Source organism: Drosophila innubila, assembly GCF_004354385.1.
Source record: "Drosophila innubila isolate TH190305 chromosome 2R unlocalized genomic scaffold, UK_Dinn_1.0 1_C_2R, whole genome shotgun sequence".
Lineage (NCBI taxonomy): Eukaryota > Metazoa > Arthropoda > Insecta > Diptera > Drosophilidae > Drosophila > Drosophila innubila.
This window is the reverse complement of record NW_022995374.1, coordinates 21,465,027-21,482,999: the sequence shown is the minus strand read 5'-3', so window position 1 is coordinate 21,482,999 and position 17,973 is coordinate 21,465,027. Positions and strand designations below refer to the sequence as shown.

Sequence of the window (17,973 nt, the reverse complement as noted above, 5' to 3'; positions counted from 1 at the left end):
ACTGACGGCCAAGCTGCCAGCACCAGTGCTGCCAGAGTCTCTGAAGCAAAAATTGCTAGATTTGAAAAAAAAATTGCTAAAATTTGCTAAAAATTTTGTTAAAATTGCCAAAAAAAGGTGTTGTCACTAAAATTTTAGTTTACAAAAAATTAGTATTTAATTAAGAAAAAAACAAACTAACAAAATTTAAAATTAAAATGAACATGATTTCTTATCACAAAAATTAAAATTAATGATTTCTTATCATAATATTTAAGAGAGAATACTTATTGCGTTATCTAACTCGTCAGCTTCACTTGTGCTCGCGTACTTTTCGTTTTCTGATATCGGAATCAAGTACTCATAGGGGAAATCATAATTATGGCAACATTTTCCATGTCTGTGTAGACCATATCTGTTAAAATATTTGAAGGTTAAGGTTTTAAACACCCAAATTCAAAAGTCAGTAAGAGAGTGAGTGAGCGAACAAGCTCATGAAATTGAGTTTAATTCAAGCTCCGATATCTTTGTGACCATTATTTATCGTAATATGTGCAATCAATTGAAAAATTTACAAAAATAGGCAAACATTTTAAAGAAAAATTTAAATTTTAATTAAACATTTTAATAAAGGTTTAAAGTTCTTCAGCCCTAAAAAAATCGAGAAAACTCTAAAAACACTATGCAAAAATAAAAAAAAATTCCAGCAAAAAAAATATCTGAAATTGGGTACTAAAATTAAGAATACCCATTTTTGAAAATGTACTTATTTTTCTAAGTACGAAAAATCAAGCCGGATCTGGAAATTTTGCAGGGTGGCCGCCTTTGCTAAGTTGGCAACAGTGGCAATAATTATTTGTTGTGAAAAAGTTAAAAAGTAAATGCAACTTTGAAAGAAAAATGAATCCAAACATGAATATGATGCAAATGGGTGGGCCTTCCATGATGCAAGTGTCGCCCATGATGCAGTCGTCGCCACAGCCAATGATGCCCTCCGGACCACCGGGACCAGTACCAATGCAACAGCAGCAGCATCAACAACAACAACAGCAACAACAGGCGGAGAAACTGGACAACATATCGAGGGTGAAGAGCCTGTTGGGTCCGTTGCGGGAATCGATGTTCCTAACAATACGCTCCAGTGCGTTCACACTGCAACAGAATAACCTGGCAGACAATTTAAAACGTGATACTGGCGGACATGGACATGTGCCCCGTTTTGACAAGCATCTGGAGGATTTCTATGCGTGCTGCGATCAAATGGAACTGCACCTAAAAACGGCAATTCAATGCATGCAACAATTGACTTCGTCCCAGCATTATCTTCCTGGTGCTGTGACTGCCATGAGAATGGAGAACTTTATGCAAGATAATCCAGCTGGCCCCATTCCCTATCCAACGTATTTAAATACAGTGCGTGTGCACGTACAGTCCGCGAAAGATATTCACGACACTCTCATTAGTGCGGCGCAAAATATATCTCAGGCTGATTGATAATTGTTGTACATTTATGTTTAATTGTATTTAGTTATTAAAAAATATTTTATTTAAGAGATATACCAGAATATATAAAGCAGACATAACATCATTTATGTGTTAAAGCGGTGTTTACCATTAAGATATGAAAAAATCGATCTGCTGTTATTGTTATCTATTGGCAAACAGAGAACTTATTTCCGCACATATAAATGTCAACTCTATCAAAAAAAGTAAACAAATCTCAAACTCACCACAGTCGAACGTGTCCAGTTTTGTCAGTAGTTTTTGGCATTATTTGTTTTAAACTCTGGTCACCCTAAAAAAATTACATTCTAGCAAACGAACTCTGAAAAAAGCGAGAGCTAGCTATAAAATAGCCAGTTTGGCAACAGTTTCTGTTGATGTCAACGGCGTTCGCGCGAATTCACGCTTCTGTTTGAGATTGTAAAGTTATTTGTAGAGTTATTTGTTAAATATGTTATAAATGATGACAGAGCGAAAAAAGAAGAAGCTTCAGAGTGACGCTAAAGCGTCCAAGCAAATGCGCAACTGGTTAAATAAACCAAAAACAAAGAAATGGTAAGACGCTAGCTGAATGAATTTCATGAATTTTGTTTTCACTTTTTCTTCGTTTTATCCTGCTTAGTAAGCCACCAATCTCGTTTCAAACGTTCAGCAGATTGGTGGAAAATCTGCCGGACATTGCGTTCCAGATACAGATCACCGATATTGCCGCACACAACAAGACACTGGATGAGTGCGCTGAATGGTTCTACAATGCCTTTTACAGTGATCCCTCAATACGATCGAAATACGAATTCAAAATTAGATCTTGCCCCTTGGCGATCAAGGAAAAATTGCTCGAATTGCCTTCGGTTGGCTCAACTAATGTGATACGCAGTGACACTGAATCGTCGCCAGGAAGTGACAATGACAGACCACAGATTGCGGATGGAGTTGAAGTCTCAGTATCCAGGTGAGTGATTAAACCAATTGGATAGTGACAGTTCCATAGCAATGATGTGGTATTTTTGTCAGATGTGGACGCTTCTTGTTTCCCGTAACGTTTTCTACTTTTGAGCAATATGTAAATGAAAAGGTGCTCAAATCCATAGTAAACAAGCAGATTGAGGATGAGGAGCAGCGCAAAGTCGTTTTGGCCGACAAGACTAAATGCCGCAAAATATTGCAGAAACATTACAACTCATTTTACATGTTTCCGAGCAAGCGGAGGCTGGATAGATTCAGTTTTAAGAAGGCACCGCCGACACTGCAGGCGCAGTTGCTTAAACCAGGCATTCCTCTGGACGAGACGGCTGTGAAGACATTGGAAACGTTTTCAGAGTAAGACACTTAAGATTAATAAGAGTTGTAATCATTTAATGGCATTGAATATCCTAGCAGAAAATCTGTCGGCGCTACAGAATCATCTAAAGGAGATAAACTGCAAAACAGGTGAGTTAAATACTATCTTATTATTATATTTATCTATCACAAATCATTTCGGTTACGTAATTTAGTTTGATTTCTGAAAATACCAAGTTTTTATACTAAAGTTTGATTATCTATTAAAAAAGAATGTTCCCTCACTTGTGCCAGCTTTGACTTGAGGCTCTCAAAATTATCATATTTCTATCTCTGATTTATAATTTTATTAGATGATTTTGTATACCTTGGGAGTTCTGACGAAAAGAGGGGAGATGACTATAACAGTCTTACAGGGAAAAAGTCACAGTATTTTAAATATGAAAGATCAAAAACAAAATAAGCATCAGTCTTTGAAATGGACACTGTAGACTGAATAGGCAACAGGTACTGCAACAGGCAGTCCTAAATATACAACCTGTGAGCTTGGTTAGTCAGTCAGTGAGTCAGCTTCCTAGTTATTCTCCCAATGATCAGTTAGCCAGTCAGAATATCTTCAACTGTGAGTTTTACGGTTTTTTTGGTGTTGAAAAATACTTTATAAATATCTCCTATATTGTTAGGCTTACTTATCAAATAGCTCCTTGTACATCGGAAATAAAGAAACCATCACTTGCCCAGCCCAACCAGAAAGCTGTGAAGGCGTTGTTGGAAATGGAAAAGCCAAGTCAGCAACTGACACAATCACAACAACATGAAACTAACCCGGTCACTCCAGCTGTAGACCAACGTAAAATTGCAGAAGCCCCTCAAACGGAATGTGCAGCGTAAGTATGAATATAAAAATTTCAATTATAGATCTACAGCCTGTTTCATATTTCATAGACTGGTCCCTTTTGTTGAGGATGCAACAAATAAGGACAAACTGGCGAAAGAGCAGTCGAAAGAAGCACAACTTGTTTCATTCGCCTTATTTAAACGCTACATAAAAAATCTTGACATTATTGTGGAAGAAATGCTGGTGTGTGAGGAGTACAAAGACAAATCTAAAGATGAATGTGCCTTGGAATACTTTAAAGCATTTTACACAGCGCCCCAGATACGTGAGAAATTTGCATTTGAGATTAAGCCTTGTCCTGCCAGGATGCGAGAGAAACTGCTAACTATACCGGTGGAGCCAGAAGTTCATAGAGAGTTCGAGGAGCAAACGGAGTCCGAAAAGCATCTAGAGCCCAATGAGCAACTAGAGCCCGTAGAGCAATCAGAGCCCGAGGAGGATCTAGTGCCCGAGGAGGATCTAGTGCCCGAGGAGCAACTAGAGAATGAGGAGCAACTAGAGAATGAGGAGCAACTAGAGAATGAGGAGCAACTAGAGAATGAGAAGCAACTAGAGAATGAGGAGCAACTAGAGCCCGTGGAGCAATTAGAGACAGAGGAGGAACTAATGACCGACGAGCAACTTGAGCCTGAGCAGCAAGCGGTTGAAGTTTTAGTAAACAAGTGAGTGATAAACCCAATTTAATATTGTCAATTTCATATTACATTTCTGATATATTGTAGTTTTGGCCGCTTTTTGTTTCCTGTTGCGTTTACAACTTTTGAGCAATATATCAAGGATAACTTGCTCCATTCCCTAGTACACAAACAAATCAAGGATAAGGCGAAGCGCAAAGTCTTTCTGGCCGACGAGAATAAATGCCGCAAAATATTGCACAAATATTACAACTATTTTTACATATTTCCAAGCAAGCGGAAGCTGGATAAATTCGGTTTCAAAGAGGCACCGCCAACACTGCAGGCGCAGTTGCTTAAACCTGGCATTCCTATGGACGAAACGGCTGTGAAGACATTGGAAACGAATTTAGAGTATGTCGCTTAAGCTTAATCAATATGTAATAATTTAATGGCATTGAATTTTTCAGCAGACCATCTGTCGACGCTACAAAATCATCTAAAGGAGATAAACTGCAGGAAAGGTGAGTTAACTATCCGACAGCTGCAGTTCATATATTAACTTATTTCAAATGACCAACAGCATATCTTCAATTGTGAGCTTTGCTGTTTTTGAAAAATACATCATAAATATCTACGATATCGTCTTAAGATTAAAGTTTGATGAACCAGAATATACGTATAAAGGATTCGAAGACGCTGCCTTTTCTTATTACGTGGCTTTCTATTTAACACCTGATATTCGTCATAGATTTCCTTATCAACTAGCACCTTGTACATCGGCAATGAAAAAACGCTTACTTGCCCTTCCCAGCCAAAAGGATGTTAAGGCATTGCTGCAAATGGAAAAACTAAGTCAGCAACTGACACAATCACAACCACATGAAACTCACCCGGTCAGTTCAGTCGTGGACCAACGTAAAATTGCAGAGGTTTCTGAAACGGAATGTGAAATGTATGTATGAATATGGGAATTTAAATTATAAATCTACAGCTTGTTATATATTTTTATAGACTAGAGGCTTTTGTTGAGGATGCAACAAATAAGCACACTCTGGAGAAAGAAAAGTCGCGAGAAGCACAACCCGTTTCATTCGCCTTGTTTAAGAGCTACATAAAAAACCTTGACAGGATTGTGGAAGAAATGTTGGTGTGTGGAGAGTACAAAGGCAAATCTAAAGATGAATGCGCCTTGGAATATTTTGAAGCATTTTACTCAGCGCCCCATATACGTGAGAAATTTGCATATGAGATTAAGCCTTGTCCGGCTCGGATGCGTGAGAAACTGCTCGCAATACCGGAGGAGACAGTTGTATTTAGAACAAGTGGTGTACAGGAGCGATCGGAGCCTGTAAGACAACCAGAGCCCAAGGTTCATAGAGAGTTTGAGGAGCAAACGGAGTCTGAGGAACAACTACATCCCGTGGAGCAAATGGAGACAGAGCAGCAACTGCAGCTTGTGGATCAAATGGAGTCTGAGAAGGATCTAGTGCCCGAGGATCAAGCAGAGCTCGAGAAGCAAATGGAGTCTGAGGAGCAACAAATACCCGTGAGGCAACTAGAGCCCGAGAAGCAACTAGAGCATGAAATGCCCGAAGAACAAATGCAGTTCGAGGAGCAAGCAGTGCCCGAGGATCCTCTTCCAAAAGTAAATACACCTCCGATACTAGCTGTCGATATAGACAGCAATTCCAGTGGCAACAATGGCAACAACTTTGTTGTTATAAGCGAGAGGATTATGATTACTGTGCAAAATATCAGATATGAATTTCCGGTATCGATCCAAACTTTCCAGCGCTTTATTAATTATGATACGTTAAAAGTTGAGCTAGCTAGAAGATTTGCAAAGTCGAAGGAAAGAAAAGTCCAAAAAATATTGAATGATGAACGGAGTAATTTTTTATTACTGCGTCGCTTCTATCACTCGTTTTACATCGACGAGAGTGTGCGGAAAAAGTTTAACTATAATTTTGATGCTGCACCATTTGAGTGGCAACAGAAACTGCTTCAATATGCTGTTCCTTTAGTCGAACCGACACCTTCACAATGTGAAATCGGCGTCATCTCGGAGGAATATCGGAAACGTAACCAGAAGGAAACTGCAGAACATCCAGTGGTTCCAGAGCCACCAGATGTTCCAGTGCCACCAGATGTTCCAGTACTACCCCTTGTCCCAGTACCTCAAGCTCTTCCAGGACAATCAGTTCCAGATTATCCCGTCACGTTTAGATTCTTTTCGAAAATATTAAATTTGGATGATATTGTCAAGCAAATGCAACAGGAGACGAAGTATGCTAAGATGTCAGCCAATGAGTGCAAGTTGGCCTACTACGAAGCGTTCTATCGGTCTCCCGATATACGCGAAAAGTATATGTTTATCATACAACCATGTCCAGCGGTTTTGCGAGCCAAAATTCTTGAGATACCACTAATATCTGATTACAACAGCAGCAATTGCTCTTCACCACACTCTGGGTGCGGTCTAAATCTAAATCTAAATCTGGCTGATCTGTATAAAAGCAGAGCAGCAAAACTATCTAGGTAAGCGACATTAAATTATTTAAGATTTCAATTAAAATAGTATTTATTCTGTAGAATGGAATTCGATGAGGAGTATACGCCGCACAACTTGAGTTCTTACATATCACTACGAGTGCACGATCCACAGAAACGTTCTTTGCTGGAAGATCACTTCTTTAGTCGAAAGAGGGCTAGAAAAGGCACATATTCTAAAGAGACAGCATCGATATCTGATGGAAATACCGTCACATCTAAAGTTGCGACAATAAATCCAGAACGAGGAGCTACAGCGAATGTTTTTTCAGCCAGTAGTCCCTTGGATGTCATAGAATCAACAGCTTCTAAAGACACAGCAGCAATATCTAAAGGAAACATAGCAACATTTGAAGTTACGTCAACAAATTTAGAACGAGAAACAATTTCAAAAGATACAGCGACTGTAGTTGCAGCAACTGTTGATAAGACTTGTTCCTTGGATGTCGTAGAAAGAACTACTAAGGCAGCAATAACTGAAGAAAATACAGTAACTCCTAAGGTCACGACAGCAACTGCAGAGCGAGAAGCTACAGCGACTGTAGTTACAGTAACTAAGGATAAGACTAATATCGTAGAAACAGCAACAGCACCGAAAATGGTACAAAAACCAAGCTTAATCAGTGAAGTTACTAAACCCGCAAATAGAGTGGCAACTGTAGTTGTCGAGGCAACCAAAGCTGCTACACCGCCGGCTCCTACAGTTATTTCCAGCACACAAAAGAGTCTGATTTCTGGCTCCACTTCTTCCGAATTTAATCCGGAGATAAGAGCAACTGTATCAGCGGGTGGGGCAGGAGGAGCTGATTTGACCGAAGCGCCTCAGACTTTTAAAATCTCTTTTGTCTTCTCACGGCCACCATCTCCCACACTCGCAATGCTGACCAAGGATTTCTTCACTCCCAATGAAAAGGTAAATATATTTAATTCTCCATAATAAAATTGAAATGACTTATAATAAATCCTCCACTTTTTAGGAGCACAACTTGAAATACTTAATATACACTAGTCATGGACTCAAGAAGACCATTTGGCGTATACTCTCGCAGTTGAGCCTACCCGAGTTTAAAACGTATACGAGCATTTATAAGGGCGAATCTTTGTACGAAGATGACAGTGCTTTGAGCCATATCTATTACCATGTGATTGCCAAAGGAAATTGGAATATTAATTTATATGTGAAATTGTCAATGCTAAGTAATCTGTTGCATAGCAAAGGTGTATATATCGATGAATTGGATTTGGGTCAATTTTCACCCAAGATTTTTGGTTGGCATGAACTTACTACCTTTTCTAACTTCAACGACATTGTTGAGTGTGTGCTTGGCATTCGCAATCTAGATAATGTCCATTTATCGGAGGCTGAGAAGTTCTACGTGCAGTGCTGGACACACGATCGGTGGATTCTGGAAGTTCCGCGTATCAAAGTTGAAGAACTAACCAAATTAGTTAAACGAAATGACAGTGTGGCAACCAACATAAGAATGCTCCCATCTTCAAGTAAGTCTCGAGCTGAATTGTATTAAATTAGGATCATATTTGTTGCATACTAATATCATATCTATAGTTCCAGTCTGCCTGTTTGAATACAATGCAAATGCGGCCGATGTTTCCATCGAGATTCCACATGAGGATGTAGTTATGACTGAACCGGATGTTAACGATCTCGCAGGTAAGCTTTTACTAATTTTATATTATATTTTGGTTTTAAACTGAATGCCTTGATTTATAGACGAACAACAGGATTTTAATTGTCCACCCACACAACTGGAATCTTCCCTCGATCCACACAGTTTCGTGGACATAGAAAATGTCTGTCCTGCTTCTCAGGCGGCTGAGAGTCAAAATGATCCACTACTGCAGAGTAGCTTAGCTGTTCCAGATGAACCAGTTCAAGTCAAGCAGGAGCCGATTAAATTCCTAACAAGGATACGATTTTCCATTAATGGCGTACAGAGTGGCGACTTCATCTGTGAACCCATTACAACAGAGGAAAAAATTATCAATCTTGATAATGATGAAGATGAACAGGTTGCAGAGGAGTTGGCACCTGAACCCAACTCAACGGAGGAACAAATGATTAACCTTAGTAATGGGATAGATGAGCCGAGTGCACCTAATGTAAGATTCCCAACTCCATCGGCTAGCGCTAGCGATGATGATGACTCTGAGGACATACTCGCTGAAGTGATGTATGAGGAGCAAATGGCTGCCGCCAATGAATCGAGATTTTTAGAGGTGCCACAGGAGATTCAAGCTCAAGCTGTTGAAGGAAATTCTGCTGAGATTCAAAATGGTCACCTTTTGCAGAGCGACCAATATGTTCCAGTTGAGACAGTTCAAGTCAAGCAGGAGCCTGTTAAACTCCTCACAAATATGCGTTTTTGCATCAATAGTGAACAGAGCGACGAGTTCATCTGTGAACCCATCACAACTGAGGAGCAAATCATCAATCTTGATACTGAAGAAGATGAACAGATTGCAAAGGATTTGGCATGTTTTAATATAACCCAATCTAGTGTTACATCTGCAATTTCATTGCCTAGCTCTTTGGAATTAGACAATTCTAACGACCTAGTCAAAGAGGCAAAGGATAATGCGCCACAAGTGATTCCAGTTGAAACCGCATCCACAGAAGCGATTCAAGTTGAAATTAAACCAAATTCCATTGCTGTCCTGCCAGTTGCAGCTCCTGCAAGATCCGCTATAGCTAAAAAGCAAAATCGAGGAACAACCTCAACAGTGAACTGCAAAAGGCCTCGTCTAATGGCAGACAATGTACCGCAGTTGAGGCATGACTTCCGTCCCTTACCGCTCACTGCCATGGTTCGCATCGAGGAGAATTGGAATTCAAACGATGCTCCAGAGTCAGAGTTACCTACCACATCCAGCCAAGGACAGCAACCTGGCCAGATGACAGCATCCCAGACCCTTGCTCTTGCCACAGACAACACATTGATGGAATCGTCCCAACTGCAGCACTTGCTGGATGCTCCTTATGTCAACCAGCGACAGGTAAATGTACTTGAAGTGGTTGTGCCTAGTGATAGTGATAAGAATGATAGGGCTACAACTCACAGAAGTTCACTGTCGGTGCCAGTTTTGCACAGGCACATCATATTCAGCACGCTACAGAGATATATGTATTTTAGTTCGTTGAACACTGCCAATATAACTAAATACCAGATCAATAGTTTGTCCTTGGGCACCTCGTATCAACAGGCATTGATTTGTGCCAACGGAAAGTTGTGCAATGTCTATGGTCCATTGTTGGAGAACTTATTTCCCCATTGCGCACCCAATTTGCTGTACGATTTGCAATACCTTCTCAATGATATCGGCGAATTCAGCTACAACAGTCGCCTTAACTTGCAACGGGAATCCAAAGAAGATCTGCGCACACGTGTCCTCTATGCGTTTATGAAAGCGGCGCCTCCATTTGCCCACATTCGCCTGCACTTTGAGAACGAGACCCGAGAGTGGGCCAACTGCAGCAAGATCTCTGAACGTGATGCGGATTTTATAAACCGCAAACCCAGCTGTGATGTACGTTCCGGAATAAAACCCGAAATACTGGAACGCATGAAAGAATTTAAGAGTTTAAGCTATCGTTAATGTTTAATTAATTCTTAACGTTAACAAATAAATTAATTTATATTTTGTGAGATTCTATTTAATTTATTTTCTTCTTTCTTTCAGAGGCGTCATTGAGAGGTTAATCCGTATTTATTTATATTGTTTATTTATATCTGCTGTTATACAGTTTGAGCTACTTTTGAGTTATTTACAAATAAAACTTTGATGTTAAAATATATAGTTTTGTTAATCAGTTTTCACTACACAAAAAATAAAAATCATTTTTAAATATTATCACTCAGCAAGCAAACGTTGAAGGTTTATTCGATCTATTCGATTTTTATTATTGTCTGACACCACAGAGTTGCTGCAATTTATATCGCAGAGTTGCTTTTACATGTGGTATTTGCAAAGGGCGCGCATTTTAATAGTCCTTTCAAAAGCTTTCTTTAGGCAGACAAGTTAATTTAAATATATACAATTATTTTAAGTATCCTTCAAGGGTTTTCACAATTGTTGGGTTTTTTATTTTAGAATTTCAAAAAAAAATGATAAAATGGAACACATATATATTTTAAAAGTGACATGATACACATAATTGTATAGAGTTACTTAACAAAGTATGTCCAGATTATAAAACTTGGTGTGTTTGATAGATATATTTTTCCTTAATGCTATCATTACAACCATCTCTTTCAACCCTTTCAGACATTACCACAAACATGGCACACACAGATGACAACAACAAACAAACAAATAACAAACCGAAAGAAGAACAATTTAATTAGCGATGACATGTTGCCATTTAATTTTCTTGTAAAAAGTGTAATTAAAAATGTGCCCTTCACAGTCGAGGCGGCTGTCAGACGGTGAAAGGCAGAGGCAAAGACAGAGGCAGACATTGTCTATAAAGTTGCCGCATCCGTTAACAAACATGTGTACAGTGTACAAACGACGATCATATATCGGTAGGTCGGTGATAAATCATATTGCGGCTGCCTCTGGTGCATATTAGGCTCTAAACGACGAGATAATCTATGGTCTGACCCGGCAACAAAATGTTGCAAGTGGCAATAAATTTGGGAAATACAAAACACGCTGACAATTTTCCATAGTATAAAGGTGTATGTATGTGTGTGTGTATATACGATTGGGTAGGTGTAGTAGGGGTAGGGGTAGGGGGTGTCCTGTGCGCACACACTGAGGACACAGTCACGTCAACACTTTCAACTCTTCTTCTACCTCCTTCGTTGTGTTGCTGTTGTTGTTGTTGTTATGTGTGTTTTTATTTTCATTCGTATCCTTTCGGCAATAAAAATTCCGTTTGCTATTTATCTTGATTGTCCCTTCGCTCAAGTCCAAGTCGCGGATACGGACACGGACACGGACTCGGGACACGGACTCGGCACTCGGGCACTTCAATGTGGCATACATTGTGTGGCACTCACTGTCAGTGGCATGGCTCGTGGTCTGTCGCGTCGCGTCGCTAGAAATTTTTTGCTTAATGAAATGTACATAAAACTAAATGAAATTAAGTTTCTGACGTGCTCGTAGCAAGTCCAAGAGGCCCAGTACCAATCCAAGGCCCCCCTCAAGCCCCCATAACCCTTTCGACAAACAGTTCGCGTTTGCTGCGTGTTTATTACCACGCCGGGCATAAAATGCAAAACGCGTTCAACTCCTATCAAATGGCACAAAATGGCCGCCCCAGTCGAGTGGGAAACCCTTTTCCAAGAACTTCAACAATCCAAGGCAGTTCGAGGAAGTCCGAGCAGTGGTTCCCCATTGGTAACCCCCGTGTCCGTATAGGAAGGAAATTAAAGCACTTGGCATAAGCACAGAATCGCAGCTGCTATGGAGTGAGAGATTGAGGGTTGTGGAACTGCTCGGGGAAAAGCTCATAAAGTCGAAATTAAATAATTTGTCTTCTTAATTTTCAAATAAATTCTTCATCATCCAAATAAAGGAAACCCCAAGTTGCAAAAACAATTGTGCGCAGCAACAACCGAAAGCAGTCAGCCAACCAGAAGCGTGGCGAAATCCCGACAACAACAAACCAACAAAACCACCTCACACCACTCCAACATCCCCCTCACCACCCTCACCTCCCGTCCCATCCAGACTCCGGCAAGTGCACACTCGCACTCGAGATGTTGCCGAGCAGGGACTTTTATTAAATTCGACCTACGCCATGCCATGAATATGGGAGCATTGCCTGTCCTTACGTCCCAATGTCCCAGAGTCCTTATTCTCATCCTCATCCGCCCTCGCGACAGTTTTCGTATTGTGTTTTTTAATATGTTTGTGTGTCTGTCCGACTGTCTGTCTCTCTGTCTGTCGCCCGGCACAAATAATCGTGTACACCATTAATCCTTATTTCACGGCATTGTTCTCATTTCCCCTTCGCCCTCCTGCTCTGCTCCTGCCTTTAGCATCCGCCTCATCCGTATCATCATCACAAGTGGCATGTAAGCGATTATCGCCAGGATAAATGTATAAAGCAGAAAAACAATAAATGTAAAAATAAATAAAAGGGTGTCAATGACTTTTGATAATAGAAATGATAGTCCAAAATACTGGGACAATATTTGTTAGTGCACTGAAACAAAATTTACAGATAGTTTTCTGACATTTCATGGCTCAATTCAATAATTATGTTGACATATGATATTTGAAGAAAGAAATCTAACCCAAAAGGCCATCCACTTTAATTTCTATTATTTTCAGCTCTCATATTATTAAATCTGCATCAAAATGGAAAAATTTTATTTATTTAAGTTTTTCAGTTGACAGTTTTTCAAAAACTTAAAACGGTCATAACTTTGTTATATCTTAACCGATTTCCTTGCGGAATGTCAATTTAAGTATAGCATAACCTCTAAATTTATTTTATTTAGTAGTAGTAGTAGGTTTATTAATATTGAAGGCATGGCGAAACGCCGTCAGCCTATAACAAGTTTTTGAACTTATTTTCATTATGATTAATATACAGTATTACAAGTATAAATTAACAATATACTTAAACATTAAAAATAACAAAGCAAAATACACTTATGATTTTAATAATCCTTCAGAACACCTCCCCATTAATATTTAAGCCATAACGTAATTTATTCTGAATTTATTGTATTTAATAATTTCATAAATTTTATTTCCAAAAAGAATGTATTTTTTTTTACATTGAAATTTTTTTGGTACCTTCGTTGTCCCATAACTTCGTAAATTCTTAATGCATTTTTATGCAATATGTCAATTAGTTCATTGCTTAACTTTTAAATTTATGATACATTATAATTTTGTTTGTTTTGAAAATTTTAATTTTTTCCATACATTTTCCTTAAATTGAGACAAAAACTAACGATTTTTGGCAGTGGAATTAAATGATTAATTTGCATAAAAATAAATCGTTTTTCTCTCAGTGTAGGGAAAATCTCGTGTCAAGAAACCAATAAAGTCCAACGACAGCTTTTAGCAATCACAAAACGATTTGAGATACACGCACAGTGAACCAGTCAAAGCAACAACAAAAAGAGGAAGCAACAACCCTCAGTTGAGTCTCTGCATGCGCTCTCGGCAGTAATCAATGTCCTGGTCCTTGGTTCTTGGTCCTGGCCAAGGCGCCCTTTTCATAGTCAATAGTTGCGCACGCTTTCCGCTTGGCCTAATTGCCGGATCAGCAGCCGAGATGCTCATTCCTATTTCAGATGCTGATGCTGACGCTGATGATTCTCGTCCTGCTTGGAATGTTGGACTTTTCGACATATACAAATTTTCGGGGGGGATGCTGGGCAAAATGAAAAATGACAACACTGGCAGGGTCGAGTGACGACAACGACAACGTAGTCGACGACCGCACGCATTTTCCGGAGTAAAGAAAGGAATGACTTTGAGTGTACTGTGTGAGTGTGTGTGCAGTGTGTGTGTGTGTGTGTTTGTGTGATCCTTTTTGCATCCTTTTGATGCTGAGGGTGCGAAACGTTTGAATGCGAAATTAAATGAAAAAAGATAGCAAGGACACACGCACACAAAGCGTATGCTGCAGGACATGGACGGCAGGGGATGGAGTGGGGCTGGAGAGGTGGTCCCCCTCTCTCGTAAGCTGGCCCGCCCTTCATTTACGCGCCGTCAACGTTGAAGGTCGAGCACCTGTTTTATTAAAAAGCAAATAAACGAACCCAGGACACCGCAGACAGCAGCAACGACAGTCGAGCATTGTTAATGTTAATGGTCGGATGGTGGTGGTGGGTGACTGGGTGGTGGATATGGCGGCCAGCTGGGCAGGGAGCGGCACAACAGCAACAACAACAACAACAACAATAAGAACACGTATACTCGTTGCGTATATATTAAGGCTCATGGACTCATGACTGTCAAGTGGTTGGCGTAGCATAATAATTGTGCATATTTGGCTTTTTAATAAAATCTAATCGTCATGGCATCAAGGGGCGGCATATTATAGGAGTGGGCGAGTGTGAAGGGATGAGAGATCCCCGAAATATATAGATATGTGTGTGTGTGTGTATGTATGGCCATTAGTGGCGGCAACAACCAAACTGAGCTCATGGGCAATGAAATTTTAATTAAATTTGCCAAATATAATAGATACGGATTAGAAATTCGAAACACAATGCAACTCCCTCCCCCTCCCCATCCCCTGGAATTGAAGTGCAACAGAGATGCAACCCATTTCGCAGGCTAATAACTCATATCAACCGCAAGCGGAGGCACAAGCCAATTGAATGCGATTGCTGGACGAAATGTTGGGTTTGTGTCCCGTCGAAGTCCCGCTGAGCATTTAGGAATGGCTACCAACCGATCGACTGTCACTTCTGCGAAGCGCACAACTAAGGAGCTCAAATTGAGCGAACAAAAACAAAAAAATAAAAAAAAAAAGACAGAAACCCTACCAAATGCCGAACATGAAATTTTTCGAAATTAATTTCTGTTTCTCTTATCGCGCTGCCCACATTGGGAAAAGGCTGGAGATGTTGAGTCCACGAAGCCAGAAACCAAACAACCGGATACTGCGCTAAACGTGATGATGCATTTAAGATTCTTCCGATTGGTCATTATTGCCTGGCATTTAATGCTGCTCCGTTGACGGCGTTTTTGATTGATCTACTCATTGACGTTGCTCCCTCTCTCTCCTTGCCGCCCCGCTCTTTGCTGTTCCAGTCCCTGTCCCACTGCAGATGACAGAAAATCATCATAAGGCAATGACAAGAAGACTTTTACAAGCAGAACGACAGAGGAGATGACGAGCAGGATGGAGAACACCTCTCACCACAGCACCAGATGACAGCAATCGATAAGCAAGAAGACTGCAACTCTGCTCTCGTCTTGGCAAAATGGATGATGACTTTAACTCAAGGCTTCAATGGCTGCAACTTCACAGATTCTCTGCTTCTATCAGAGTTCTCTCTTTAAGCACCAAAAATAGCTATGAATTATTAATGCAGTAAAAATGTAATTAATCGATTAATTTGGCTGTAAATTTGAAATTATTTAACTGAATGTATTATCACATATGTTAAGCTTAATTTCTTGTGCTCTTTATTTTTGTCAGCAAAAAACGATGAATAATTAATGTATTATTTTGAAATTTAAGTAATTAGTTTGGCAGTAAATTACATAAGATAAACACAATTTAAGATTATTTAATCCAATGTATAATATAGCAAGCATTATCAATCTACAGCCTAAGCTATCAATTTATATTTATTCTAATATAATGGCTAATCAATAATAGATTATAAATTAATGTGGAATACAATTGACAGTCGAAGAAGTTGACTCAAAGCGGAATAGAACAACCCTAATGTTAAATCTCTCCATTTACATTTATTTGGAGTTCATGACTAAGCAATCTATTATTAAGGTTTTAAGACGTGTTTATAAATATAAACAAACTTGTAAAAATTATATATTTAAATACTTTTTATAGTTGAAATTTGATCTGTTAGTATTAAATTTTTTCTGTTAACATTGTTTAATTGATGACAGTTAATGTGGAGTACTACTGCCAGTATAAAGTTTACGAAGATGACTCAAAGAGGAATAGAAGCATGCCAAGCTCCTCAGATATAAATTTGTATATGCAAGTTTAAATCTTGAAACTTGGAAGTTACTTTAATATCTGACAAATTGCTCATCTTTTATGGCTTATAGCAATCCACACTCCATAGATGCGCCCAGCTTTCACTAAATGACGCGCCCACGTGCAGACCCATTGAACTATGGGCCATTAGTATTAGTTGCCCCTGTCACACGGTCATCGTCATCGTCGTCGTCATCGTCATCGACATCTCAAACGTCAATTGTTGCAAGTTGGCGAGGCAAGGCAAGGCCCGAAAACAACAACCACAGTGAGTTGCATGCCCGCGCGTACACGGGAGGCATGCAACCGCGGCAGAGGCCCTGCCACAGTGCCACTCCAACTGCAGCGATGGGAACAACAACAACAATAACAGCAACAACAAGCAGCCAATGACTAAAAAGTTTCTCAAGCTTCGGTTCGTGCTTCATCGAGAGAGGGCTTGAGTGTGTGTGTAAGTAATTGCATATACAGTATGTCAAGTAGTTGTTTTGACGAAGAAAATTATTCACATATATTTTAAAAATAAATAAATTTATTTTGTTTGTTTATTTACACTTTTTGTATTCTAAGTATATTATTTGTTTATGGTTTTTAAAACATTTCAAATAAATTGAATTGATTGAGCTTAATTATTATAAGAATTAAAAAAAAGACAAATATAAATATATTTAACTGTTTATAAAATGCATGTGTATAATAATAGTTGTGACAAAGAATCAAAATAAATGTATTTTATTTTTAATGACTGGATCTCAGTTTTTAATAAAAAAGAAAAAAATAAATAAAAAAAATGAGTACACAATTCTTATTTTCAATTTTATTAGCTTGGTTTAAAAAAAATTGGTAATTCAAGTTCAAATGTTGAACTCAATTTTTATTTTACATTTTTATTATAAAAATTGTTTAATAATTCTTATTTTAGATTTTTATATTATAATAAAATATTAAATTGGTTTTTATATAACAATTGAAATATAATAACTATTTTTGATTTTTTTATATAAATTAATTTTAATAATTAAAAATGATTTTAAAAATAAACATTGAAAATAAATGATTATCATGTTTTCGAATTTAGCGTAGAAAAATATATTATGTGTATTTTATAACACCGTTTTCGGAGGCTTTTTGGGACTTAATTTTTTTCAAAATCATTATTATTATTTGTGGTCTCTGGTCAAGACAATTACTTGACTAACTGTATGTAGGTAAGCTTGTATGTATTTGTGCAGTTTTGTGTAGTTGCCGTCGTCATGAAACAAATTTGGTTGCAACTCGTTCGGTTGGTTGCTTCGGCTGCTTCGAATGGCCGATCGACGATCCGCAGGGGATGGGCGGAGGGAGGGGCGGGGCGGGACTGTTGGCTAACAACTGCATTCGACTGGAGCTGAAAACGCAACGTTGCCAGCGAGCAAAACAAAAAAACAAAAACAACTTGAAAGCATTTTGCAGTTGAGCCGCCACCGAAGCTG

At 38.9% G+C, this 17,973-nt stretch overlaps 2 protein-coding genes across 2 annotated transcripts; both read left to right on the top strand.

Moving 5' to 3' along the window:
* The first annotated feature begins 795 nt into the window (after nucleotides 1-795).
* On the top strand, nucleotides 796-1,567 carry LOC117785862 (mediator of RNA polymerase II transcription subunit 29). Its single transcript, XM_034624120.1, has one exon. It carries the CDS (start codon nucleotides 880-882, stop codon nucleotides 1,471-1,473), a length of 594 nt encoding a protein of 197 aa, XP_034480011.1. The 5' UTR covers nucleotides 796-879; the 3' UTR covers nucleotides 1,474-1,567.
* Nucleotides 1,568-1,847: 280 nt separating this feature from the next.
* LOC117784889 (protein telomere ends associated) lies at nucleotides 1,848-10,658 on the top strand. Its single transcript, XM_034622742.1, has 15 exons — nucleotides 1,848-2,037; nucleotides 2,105-2,434; nucleotides 2,497-2,802; nucleotides 2,863-2,913; nucleotides 3,447-3,650; nucleotides 3,709-4,323; nucleotides 4,384-4,689; nucleotides 4,749-4,799; nucleotides 4,859-5,230; nucleotides 5,290-6,816; nucleotides 6,871-7,741; nucleotides 7,806-8,328; nucleotides 8,396-8,500; nucleotides 8,561-9,843; nucleotides 10,528-10,658. Exons 1-15 carry the CDS (start codon nucleotides 1,943-1,945, stop codon nucleotides 10,537-10,539), a joined length of 6,651 nt encoding a protein of 2,216 aa, XP_034478633.1. The 5' UTR covers nucleotides 1,848-1,942; the 3' UTR covers nucleotides 10,540-10,658.
* Nucleotides 10,659-17,973: the final 7,315 nt, after the last annotated feature.

Coding starts and splice junctions, on each gene's coding strand:
- LOC117785862 (XM_034624120.1), top strand. CDS start 880: ATGAATCCAAACATGAATATGATGCAAATGGGTGGGCCTTCCATGATG.
- LOC117784889 (XM_034622742.1), top strand. CDS start 1,943: ATGATGACAGAGCGAAAAAAGAAGAAGCTTCAGAGTGACGCTAAAGCG. Junction 5,231..5,289: donor TCTGAAACGGAATGTGAAAT/GTATGTATGAAT, acceptor ATATTTTTATAG/ACTAGAGGCTTTTGTTGAGG. Junction 7,742..7,805: donor TCTTCACTCCCAATGAAAAG/GTAAATATATTT, acceptor TCCACTTTTTAG/GAGCACAACTTGAAATACTT.